The 11,420-nt window shown below is 70.6% G+C and overlaps 1 protein-coding gene across 1 annotated transcript; it reads left to right on the forward strand.

The window, feature by feature from the left end:
• The first annotated feature begins 1,715 nt into the window (after window positions 1-1,715).
• On the forward strand, window positions 1,716-10,110 carry LOC148590720 (ceramide synthase-like). The gene is made up of 6 exons (XM_088538662.1): window positions 1,716-1,839; window positions 2,712-2,795; window positions 4,824-5,043; window positions 5,822-5,917; window positions 6,964-7,218; window positions 9,904-10,110. Exons 2-6 carry the CDS (start codon window positions 2,737-2,739, stop codon window positions 10,108-10,110), a joined length of 837 nt encoding a protein of 278 aa, XP_088394788.1. The 5' UTR covers window positions 1,716-1,839; window positions 2,712-2,736.
• The last annotated feature ends 1,310 nt before the right edge of the window (window positions 10,111-11,420 follow it).

Genomic DNA, 11,420 nt, shown 5'->3' on the forward strand with positions numbered 1-11,420 from the left:
ATTTGGGGGTATTTGGGGGGTATCCAGGGGCATTTGGGGGGTATTTGGGGGGTATCTGGGGGTAGTGGGGGGGTATCCAGGGTTATTTGTGGGGTATTTGGGGGGTATCCAGGGGCATTTGGGGTATTTGTGGGGTATCCGGGGGTATTTGGGGGTATCCGGGGCGGGGGGCCCGGACCCCCGCACTCACCTTGGGGGCAGCACCGGGTCCCTCTGCCCCCCCGGCCCCGCGGCCGCCCCTTATCTAGGGCCGCCCCCCCCCGCCCCCCGCGACCTTTCCCGCCGACCCCTGCCCTTTGCGGGGAGCCAAAAATAGCCCCCCCCGCCCCCTCCCCCCCCCCGTGACATTAACCGGGAGGAGGGGCCACCCCCTCCCCCCCCGCCGCCATCTTGACCCCCTCCCCTCCCCCCCCAGCACTGCCTGCAGGCTCCGGGTAACCATGGAAACGGTCCAGGCCCCAGAACCGGGTGGGGGGGGATAGTTGCCATAGGGAAGGGGGGGGAGGCTGCTGGTTGCCGTGGCAACCCCCCGCCATGGCCATGGCAACCAGTGCCCCCCCAACGAGCTCACAGTTGCCATGGCGATGGGGTAGGCTGTGGGTCTCCATGGCAACCAGACAGCCCCCCCCCCCCCGCGCACGGGGGGGGGGGAGCATTTTCCAGCGTCACGTGGAGGGAGGAACAGCGCCGTAGTTAGCAATTAATGAGGCTCGCTCATTAATATTCATGAGCATATGTTATCTGTCCTGGCGCGGCCCCGCCCCTCATGAATATTCATCGTGACGTAATGGATATTGGGTTGCCACTGTGGCGCACGCACCGCGGCGACACCCCGCCCTCCCACCTGCGCGGCTGCCATGGAAACCTCTTGTCGCGGCTTTCTATTGGCTGGGGTGGATGGGTGGGCGTTACCCAGCCAATGAGGACGCTGCGGGCGGGGCCTCAGGCGCCGATCCCCTGGAGCCAATTAGAGCCGCCGTCCTGTCCACGCTGCGCCTCGAGATTCTGCCTGGCAACGCGCTCCCATTGGCTGGCGCTGCGGCCAACGGGGAGGGGCACTAGCGGAGCGCTGCGCATGCGCGGCGGCCGTTGCCGCGGCAACGCGCGGCGCCCTCGAGAAGGAGGGGCGTGTGGCAAGGCAACAAATAGCGCCGCCCGCATGCGAATTTATGTAGATTTATGCAAACATGTGCAAATACTGGGGCCTCCCTGTGCTGGGGTATTACTCTCCCCGTGAGCCCCCGCCCCCTCTCTGGCCCCGCCCCTCTCTAGGCCCGCCCCTGCCGGCCCCGCCCCCGGTGCCGCGGTGCTCCAGCTGGGCCGGTCCCTAGCCCCCCCGCCCCCTCTCTAGCCACGCCCTTCCTTTAGCCCCGCCCCCGGCGCCCCATGCTCTGATTGGGCTGGTTCATTACTTCCTCCCTCCTCGCTAGCCCCGCCTCCTCTAGCCCCGCCCCTCCGTGCCGCGATGCTGGGCTGGTCCGTTACTCCCCCCGCCCCCTCTAGCTCCGCCCCCTCTAGCTCCGCCCCCCGGTACCTCGATGCTGGGCTGGTCCGTTACTCCCCCCGCCCCCTCTAGCCCCGCCCCCTCTAGCTCCGCCCCCCGGTACCTCGATGCTGGGCTGGTCCGTTACTCTCCCGGCCGGCCCCGCCCCCTCTAGCCCCGCCCCCGCCGGCCCCGCCCCCGCCGCCCGCGAGGCCGCAGATGGCGGCGCCGGCGGCCGCGCTCCTGGCCGCGGGCGCCGCCTTCTTCCCGCTGCTGTTCGTGGCGGCGCGCGCGGCGCTGCGGCGGCTCCCGGGGCTGCGCTGGCCCGAGCCCGACGCCGTCATCGTGGCCGCGCGGTAACGGCGGGAGCGGGCGGGGAGCGCGGGGGGACGGCGGGAAACGTGAGGGGAGAGAGGGGAGACCGAGGGGACCGTGACGGGAACGGGGGGAACGGCGGGAAACGTGAGGGGAGACCGAGGGGACCGTGACGGGAACGGGGGAAACGGCGGGAAACGTGAGGGGAGACCGAGGGGACCGTGACGGGAACGGGGGGGAGGGCGGGAAACGTGAGGAGAGACCGAGGGGACCGTGACGGGAATGGGGGAACGGCGGGAAACGTGAGGAGAGACCGAGGGGACCGTGACGGGAATGGGGGAACGGCGGGAAACGTGAGGGGAGACCGAGGGGACCGTGACGGGAACGGGGGGAAACGTGAGGAGAGACCGAGGGGACCGTGACGGGAACGGGGGGGGAGGTGACACTAATCGGGGGGGGGGACGTTGAGGGGACCGTGACGGGGGTGGACATGAGGGACATGGAGGGGACAGTGACGGGGGGGGGATCCTGAGGGGACATTGGAAGGAATGGGGGGACAGAGGTGACATTAATGGGGGGGATGGTGACAGGGACGGGGGAGGGGCTGAGGGGACGTTGAGGTGACAGTGACAAGAACCGCGGGGGGGGAATCGAGGGGACACTGTGGGGACAGGGATGGTGGAGGGGGCGGGGCCAGGGACACCGGGAGGACAATGAGGGACACGGGGGGGAGGGGACGAGGACGGGGACATCATGGTGACATGGAGGGGGACAGGGTCCTGAAGGGACAAGGAGGGGACAGGGGTGGCCCTGGGGACAGGGACAGTGTGAGGACAGAGGGGGAGGGGCCCCCAGCAGGCAGATGTCCCCTCATGTCCCCCGTCCCCCCGCGGTGACGCCGCTGTCCCCGCAGGCTGGTGTCCTCGGTCCAGGCCATCATGGCCTCCACGGCCGGCTACATCATCTCCAGCTCCTGCCACCACGTCATGGATGACCAGTGAGTGACACCGGGACCGGGGGGGTGACACCGGGACCGGGGGGTGGCACCGGGACCGGGGGGTGACGCTGGGACCCAACGGACCCCGGCCCTGCCCCATAGCACCCATAGGGCCCCATAGGAGCCCATAGGGCACCCAGCTCCACCCCATAGGGCCCCATAGGAGCCCATAGGGCACCCAGCTCCCCCCCATAGGGTGTCAGCCCTGCCCCACAGCCCCCCAGGGCAGCTCCCTCTGCCCCATAGGGCACCCATCAGCCCCCCAGCTCCACCCCATAGGGCCCCATAGGAGCCTATAGGGCACCCAGCTCCACCCCATAGGGCCCCATAGGAGCCCATAGGGCACCCAGCTCTGCCCTACAGCACCCATAGGGCCCCATAGGAGCCCATAGGGCACCCAGCTCCACCCCATAGGGCCCCATAGGAGCCTATAGGGCACCCAGCTCCACCCCATAGGACCCCATAGGAGCCCATAGGGCACCCAGCTCTGCCCTACAGCACCCATAGGGCCCCATAGGAGCCCATAGGGCACCCAGCTCTGCCCTACAGCACCCATAGGGTCCCATAGGAGCCCATAGGGCACCCAGCTCCACCCCATAGGGCCCCATAGGAGCCCATAGGGCGCCCAGCTCCCCCCCATAGGGTGTCAGCCCTGCCCCACAGCCCCCCAGGGCAGCTCCCTCTGCCCCATAGGGCACCCATCAGCCCCCCAGCTCCTCCCCATAGGGCCCCATAGGGCCCCGCAGGCGCTGGCGCCGCTTCAGCACTGGACAGCGCCCGGACGCCGGGGCCCGCGGAGCGGGGGGAGGGGCCCGGACGCCGGGGCCCTTCCGGGGGGGGATTAGGCAGGGCCGGCAGATGGGGATTAGCCCGGACGCCTGGGCCCTCCGCGGGGGGGGGCAGGGGTGACCCCCGGACGCCTGGGCCCTTCCGCAGCCCCGTCCGTCCTTGGCGGGGATTAACCCGGAGCGCCCGGACGCCGGGGCCCCTCGGCGGGGGGAGGGGCAGTGCCCGGATGCCTGGGCCCTCTGCGGGGGGGGCGGGATGGCACCGGGATGCCTGGGTCAGCAATAGAGGGACATAGGGGACACGGGCACGTGGGGACATGGAGGGACATGGGGGACATGGAGGGACATGGGGGACATGGAGGGACATGGGGGACATTGGGACATGGAGGGACACGAGGGGACATGGAGAGACATTGGGGGACATTGGGACATGGAGGGACACAAGGGGACAGGAGGGGACATGAAGAGACATTGGACGACATTGAGACATGGAGAGACCCGAGGGGACATGGAGGGACATGGGGGACATGGAGGGACACGAAGGGACATGGAGAGACATGGAGGGACATGGGGGACATGAAGAGACATTGGGGGACATTGTGGGGCATGGAGGGACATGAGGGGACACGGAGAGACATTGGGGGACTTTGGGACATGGAGGGACACGAGGGGACATGGGGATACATCGGGGAACATTGGGGGGCATGGAGGGACATGGAGAGACATGGGGGACATGGAGGGACACAAGGGGACATGGAGGGACATTGGGGGACATGAAAAGACATTGGGGGAATGGAAGGACATGGGGGACATGGAGGGACATGAGGGGAGACGGAGAGACATTGGGGGACATGGGGGACATGGAGGGACATGAGGGGACATGGAAGGACATAGGGACACGGGAGTCACAGGGCCCACCCCCCAGACACCTGGGTACCCCTAGCAGTGACCAAAGAGTCCCGGGATGCCGGTGTCCCTGTCCCCCCACGTGTCCCTGTCCCCCGGGTGTCCCCGTTCCCCCGTGTGTCCCTCCCCCCTGGGTGTCCCTGTCCCCCCACATGTCCCTGTCCCCCCACGTGTCCCCGTCCCCCCCGGGTGTCCCCGTTCCCCCGTGTGTCCCTCCCCCCTGGGTGTCCCTGTCCCCCGGGTGTCCCCGTCCCCGGGGTGTCCCCATCCCCCCACATCCCCCCGGGTCCCCCCGGACGCCGGGGCCCCTCCGCGCTCATCCGCACACCCGCAGGCACTGGCTGGCGCGCGCCTACCCGCCCTTCGCGGTGCCCTACTTCGTGTACGACGTCTACGCCATGTTCCTGTGCCACCGGCACCGCGGCCGCGTCAAGGGCCACGAGGCCGGGCCGCCCCCGCCGCTGCGCGCCGCCGCCGCCGCCTACCTGCGCAAGGACCTGCTCATGGTGCTGCACCACGCGGCCATGGTGCTGGTGTGCTTCCCCGTGGCCACCGTGAGTGCGGACGGGCTTGGGGACACCTCGGGGACACCGCGGGGACGCTGAGATGGGCTGGGGTTGGAGGAACCACGTGGGGATGTGGCCTGGGAGCCACCTCCGTGGATCTCGTGGTGGCCGCCATGGTGCTGGTGTGCTTCCCCGTGGCCACCGTGAGTGGGGACGGGCTTGGGGACACCTCGGGGACACCTCGGGGATGCTGAGATGGGCTGGGGTTGGAGGAATCGCGTGGGGATGTGGCCTAGGGGCCACCTCCATGGATCTCGTGGTGGCCACCATGGTGCTGGTGTGCTTCCCCGTGGCCACCATGAGTGGGGACAGGCTTGGGGACACCTCGGGGACACCTTGGGGACATCTCGGGGACACCTCGAGGACACCTCGGGGACGCTGAGATGGGCTGGGGTTGGAGGAACCGTGTGGGGATGTGACCTGGGGGCCACCTCCTTGGATCTCGTGGTGGCCACCATGGTGCTGGTGTGCTTCCCCGTGGCCACTGTGAGTGGGGACGGGGTTGGGGACACCGTGGGGACACCTCGGGGACACCTTGGGGACACCTTGGGGACACTGAGATGGGCTGGGGTTGGAGGAACCTCGTGGGGATGTGGCCTGGGGGCCACCTCCTTGGATCTCGTGGTGGCCGCCATGGTGCTGGTGTGCTTCCCCGTGGCCACCGCGAGTGGGGACGGGCTTGGGGACACCTCGGGGACACCGCGGGGACACCTTGGGGACACCTCGGGGACATGCTGGAGTCACCAGGTCCCCCCCGTGTCCCCAGCTGTGGCGTCAGGACAAGGGCGACTTCTTCCTGGGCTGCCTCCTCATGGCCGAGCTGAGCACCCCGTTCGTGTGCCTGGGCAAGGTGCTCATCCTGGTGAGGACACGGGGGGACACGGGGGGACACGGGAACACAGGGGGACACGTGGGGACATGGGGGGACACGGGGGGACGTGGGGACACGGGGGGACACGGGGGGACACGGGGGGACGGGGACAGGGGGACAACGTGGGGATGAGCGGCAGCGCGTGGCGCGGCACAAGCTGAACACCCGGGTGACACAGGGGGGCCCAAGGGGACACCGTCCGCCTGTCCACAGTACAAGCGGCAGCACACGGCCCTGCACAAGCTGAACACATGGGTGACATGGAGGGGCTGTGCGGGTGACACGGCGATGACATGGGGGTGACACAGGGGGATGTGCGGGTGACACGAGGGTGACGCGCGGGTGACGCCGTCCGCCTGTCCGCAGTACAAGCGGCAGCACACGGCCCTGCACAAGCTGAACACACGGGTGACACGTGGGATGTGTGGGTGACATGGGGGTGATGCGTGGGTGACATGGGGCTGTGCGGGTGACGCGAGGGTGACGCTGTCCGCCTGTCCGCAGTACAAGCGGCAGCACACGGCCCTGCACAAGCTGAACACACGGGTGACACGGGGGATGTGCGGGTGACACGAGGGTGACGCACGGGTGACACCGTCCGCCTGTCCGCAGTACAAGCGGCAGTGCATGGCCCTGCACAAGCTGAACACACGGGTGACACGTGGGATGTGTGGGTGACATGGGGGTGATGCGTGGGTGACATGGGGCTGTGCGGGTGACACAGGGGTGACACACAGGTGATGCTGTCCGCCTGTCCGCAGTACAAGCGGCAGCACACGGCCCTGCACAAGCTGAACACACGGGTGACACGTGGGATGTGTGGGTGACATGGGGGTGATGCGTGGGTGACATGGGGCTGTGCGGGTGACACGCGGGTGACGCCGTCCGCCTGTCCGCAGTACAAGCGGCAGCACACAGCCTTGCACAAGCTGAACACACGGGTGACACGGGGGATGTGCGGGTGACATGGGGGTGATGCGTGGGTGACATGGGGCTGTGCGGGTGACGCGCGGGTGACGCCGTCCGCCTGTCCGCAGTACAAGCGGCAGCACACGGCCCTGCACAAGCTGAACGGCGCCGCGGCGCTCGTCACCTTCCTGGGCTGCCGGGTGTTGCTGTTCCCCTACCTGTACTGGGCCTACGGGCGGCACCGGGGGCTGCCGCTGCTGCGGGTGCCCCCCGCGCTGCCCCCCGGCGTCAACGCGGCCGCCGCCGCCCTCCTGGCGCCCCAGATCTACTGGTTCGGGCTGCTCTGCCGCCGCGCCTGGCGCCTGCTGCGGCACGGGGACACCGCGGGGACACCGCGAGGGGACACGGCGGGGACACGTGGGGACACCCAGTGACACCGCGAGGGGACGCGGGGGGACGTGGGGACACCCAGTGACACGGGGGGTCCCTCCTGGCGCCCCAGATCTACTGGTTCGGGCTGCTCTGCCGCCGCGCCTGGCGCCTGCTGCGCCACGGGGACACGGCGGGGACACCGCGGGGGGACACCCAGTGACACCGCGAGGGGACGCGGGGACACGTGGGGACACCCAGTGACACGGGGGGTCCCTCCCGGCGCCCCAGATCTACTGGTTCTGGCTGCTCTGCCGCCGCGCCTGGCGCCTGCTGCGCCACGGGGACACCGCGGGGACACCGCGAGGGGACACGGGGACACGTGGGGACACCCAGTGACACCGCGGGGGGACATGGGGACACGTGGGGACACCCAGTGACACGGGGGGGCCCTCCTGGCGCCCCAGATCTACTGGTTCGGGCTGCTCTGCCACCTGCTGCGCCACGGGGACACGTGGGGACACGTGGGGACACTCAGTGACGCAGAGGGACACCCAAGGACACGGGGGTGTCACCAGGGTGGTGAGTGGCCCCCAGGAGTCCCCCTAGGTGTCCCCAAGGCCACATGTCCCTCCTAGGAGCACCCAGGGATGTCACCGGGGTGTCCCCAAGGTCCCGGCTCCCTCCTAGGGGCACCCAGGGGTGTCACCAGAGTGTCCCCAAGGCCACATGTCCCTCCTAGGAGCACCCAGGGGTGTCACTCGGTGTCCCCAGGGTGTCCCCAAGGTCACATGTCCCTCCTAGGGGCACCCAGGGGTGTCACCGGGGTGTCCCCAAGGTCCCGGCTCCCTCCTAGGAGCACCCAGGGGTGTCACCGGGGTGTCCCCAAGGCCACATGTCCCTCCTAGGAGCACCCAGGGGTGTCACTCGGTGTCCCCAGGGTGTCCCCAAGGTCCCGGCTCCCTCCTAGGGGCACTCAGGGGTGTCACTCGGTGTCCCCAGGGTGTCCCCAAGGTCCCGGCTCCCTCCTAGGAGCACCCAGGGGTGTCACCGGGGTGTCCCCAAGGTCACATGTCCCTCCTAGGAGCACCCAGGGGTGTCACCAGGGTGTCCCCAAGGCCACACGTCCCTCCTAGGGGCACCCAGGGGTGTCACCAGGTTGGTGACCGGCTCCTGGGAGGCCCCCCGGGTGTCCCCAAGGAACTGGCCACCCCCGTTGCAGGTGTCACTCGTGTCCCCAAAGGACACCCCCCGCCCCGCCGCGGGTGTCCCCAGGACTGTAGCAGCCCCCGTGTCCCCGCGTCGGTGACGTCACCGCGGGGGCGGGGCCCCCGGCAGCAATAACCTCAGTATTAAAGGAGCCTCTGGAGCTGCTGTGTCCTCCTTGGGGGCCCAGGCGTCCGGGCCCGCGTCGCCGTCACCCCCCCCCCCCGAGCCCTGTGATGTCACACCGCACCCTGGTGATGTCACACCTTGCTCTGGTGACATCACACCTCCCCCATGTCACATTGGAGCCTGCTGACATCACCCTGTGCCACCCCCCATCATGCCCCAGCCTGATGACATCACACCTTTTCCTGATGACATCATGCTCCCAGCTTGCTGACGTCACAGACACCAGCGCCGGCCTGCAATGGTGACCTCATAGCTGTCCCCCCCGCCCCCTGGGCTGTGACATCACAGCGACGCGCAGCCCAGCGTGGTGACATCACATGGGCTATGACATCATGGCTCTCCCAATGATTACAACACAGCCCCCGCAGCTATGATGTCACAGCCCCGCCCCCACATATGACATCGCTGCTGCTGAAGCTGCGTTTATTGGTGTATGGGCATGGGAGGGGGCGGGGCGGGGCCAGGGGGCGGGGCGGGGCCAGGGGGCGGGGCCAGGGGCGGGGCCAGGACCAGCAGCCCCCGCGCAGAGGTTGAGGGGGGTGGGGCCATCCGTGACGAGGGCGGCCTGGAGGCCCCGCCCCCGCAGCAGCTGCACCTTCATGGGACACGCCCCCCAGACACGCCCCCCAGGACACGCCCCCGGGACACACCCCCTGCCCCAGGACCCACCTCCCACGGGGGGAGGGCTCGCTTGGCCCCGCCCACCCAAGCGGGAGCCCCGCCCCCGGAGGACCAGGAGACCTTCTGCTTTCCAGGCCCCACCCACTTCCGTCTTGCAACCCCGCCCTCTCCCCAGTGACCCCGCCCCCTCTGGGGTTGCAAGGCCCCACCCACCTTGTACCGACCCCCCCGCTGCCTCCTGCGCAGGCCCCGCCTCCCCACGAGCGGAGGCCCCGCCCACCTGCCGCTCGGGCCCGGCGCGCATGACGTCACGAGTGACGTCAGGCCTCGGCGCGCGCCCGCCTCCCTCCTGCGCGGGGGCGGGGCGAGCGGGCACGGTCCCGCCCCGCCGCACTGCGCCTGCGCACTCTCCATGCAACCCCCCCCACTGCGCCTGCGCGCTCCCGTGCGATTTCCCCCACTGCGCCTGCGCGCTCCCCGTGCGATTTCCCCCACTGCGCCTGCGCGCCCCCGTGCAGCCCCCCCCCCCACTGCGCCTGCGCACTCCCCGTGCAGCCATGGCGACACCGGCGCGGGGGGACAGGGGGGCAATGGGGGGACGATGGGGACGCGGGGGGCCATAAGGCGACAGGGGGACAAAGGGGAGACAAGGGGGGACGCGCCCCAGACCGTTACACCTCCAGAAAACCATAGAGTCGGCCTGGAGGGCGGCCCAGAGCAGCCGCCTGACCATCGAGGACGGCGCCGCCGGGGGGCCGCCCCGCCTGCCCCGACCCGTGACAGGAAGGCGCCCGGGACAACAAGATGGCGCCCGCCTCTGCCCCGCGGCAACATGGCAGCCGTCTCTGCCGTACGGCAAGATGGCGGCCGCTTCCGCCGCGCGGCACTAGGGCGCCTGGCCACGCCCCCTCCCTCCACGCCCCGTCCCCTACGTTGCCGAGGCGCGCGCGGTGACGTCAGTTCCGGCGTCGCCTCCGTCGCTTCTGTGTCTCTGCGCGAGGCGCCGCGGCCCGAGGGTGGGGGCCGGGCCGGGGGGGTCTATGGGGGAGGTTGGGGGGGTCTATGGGGCCCGGGGGGGTCTATGGGGGAATTTGGGGGTTCTATGGGGCGGGTGGGGGTCTATGGGGCCCGCGGGGCAGTCTGTGGGGTGGGTTGGGGGTCTATGCTTGGGGGGATCTATGGGGGCTAGGGGGAGTCTGTGGGGCCCGGGGGGATCTATGGGGCCCGAGGGGGTCTATGGGGGAGTTTGGGGGGCCTATGGGGCCCGGAGGGTCTATGGGGCCCGGGAGGGGTCTATGGGGGAGTTTGGGGGGGGGTCTATGGGGCTGGGGGGGATCAGAGCCCTCGGGCAGGGGGGCCGGGACTCTCCCCTGTTCCTCCCCCATTTGGTGTTCTCCTGCCCCCATTTTCCCCCTTTTTTACCCCATTTCTCCCCGCAGGTCCCCCCCAGCCCCCCCCCCCCACGGCACCATGTCGGGGGCGGGGACCAAGGCGGCGGCGGGGGAGGGGGGGCGCCGGCCCCCCCGACAAGAAGGCGCCGCGGGAGGAGCAGCCGCCCACGACCCTCATGGAGCCGCTGCGGCTGGGGGGGGTGTCGAGCACGGTGCGCGGGGGGCCGGGGCCCCCGGAACCCCTGGAACCCCCCCCGGACACCGGGGCCCCGGACCCCTGGGACCCCCCCCCGGACCCCCTGGGACCCCCCCCCGGACACCGGGGCCCCCGGGAACCCCCCCGGGACCCCACCCGGACACCGGGGCCCCCGGACCCCCTGGAACCCCCCCCGGACACCAGGGCCCCCGGAACCCCTGGACCCCCCCCCCGGACACCGGGGCCCCCGGAACCCCCCCCCGGACGCTGGGGCCCCCTGGACCCTCTGGACCCCCCACTTGGACACCCCCCCCCCCCCAGACCCCCACCCGGACGCCAGGGCCCCACCTGGGGCCCCACCCGGACGCCGGGGCCCCCCCAGACCCCCACTTGGACCCCCACCCGGACCACCCCCCCCCGGACCTCCCAGACCCCCCCCCCCCGGACGCCAGGGCCCCCCCCGGACCCCCACCCCGGATGCCGGGACCCCCTCTGAACCCCCACCCAGACGCCAGGGCCCCCGGGACCCCCACCCGGATGCTGGGGCCCCCCTGGACCCCCCCCCCCCCCGGACCCCCACCCCGGACACCGGGGCCCCCCCGGACGCCCACCT

This window comes from Tinamus guttatus, unplaced genomic scaffold (assembly GCF_059628265.1).
Source record: "Tinamus guttatus ecotype Peru unplaced genomic scaffold, ASM5962826v1 Tinamus_guttatus_pri_ptg001139l, whole genome shotgun sequence".
Lineage (NCBI taxonomy): Eukaryota > Metazoa > Chordata > Aves > Tinamiformes > Tinamidae > Tinamus > Tinamus guttatus.

Excerpts from the sequence above, each read along its gene's own strand:
- LOC148590720 (XM_088538662.1), top strand. The coding sequence starts at position 2,737 with ATGGCCTCCACGGCCGGCTACATCATCTCCAGCTCCTGCCACCACGTC. Across the intron at positions 5,044-5,821 it reads TGTGCTTCCCCGTGGCCACC|CTGTGGCGTCAGGACAAGGG; the intron begins GTGAGTGCGGAC and ends CCGTGTCCCCAG. Across the intron at positions 5,918-6,963 it reads TGGGCAAGGTGCTCATCCTG|TACAAGCGGCAGCACACGGC; the intron begins GTGAGGACACGG and ends GCCTGTCCGCAG.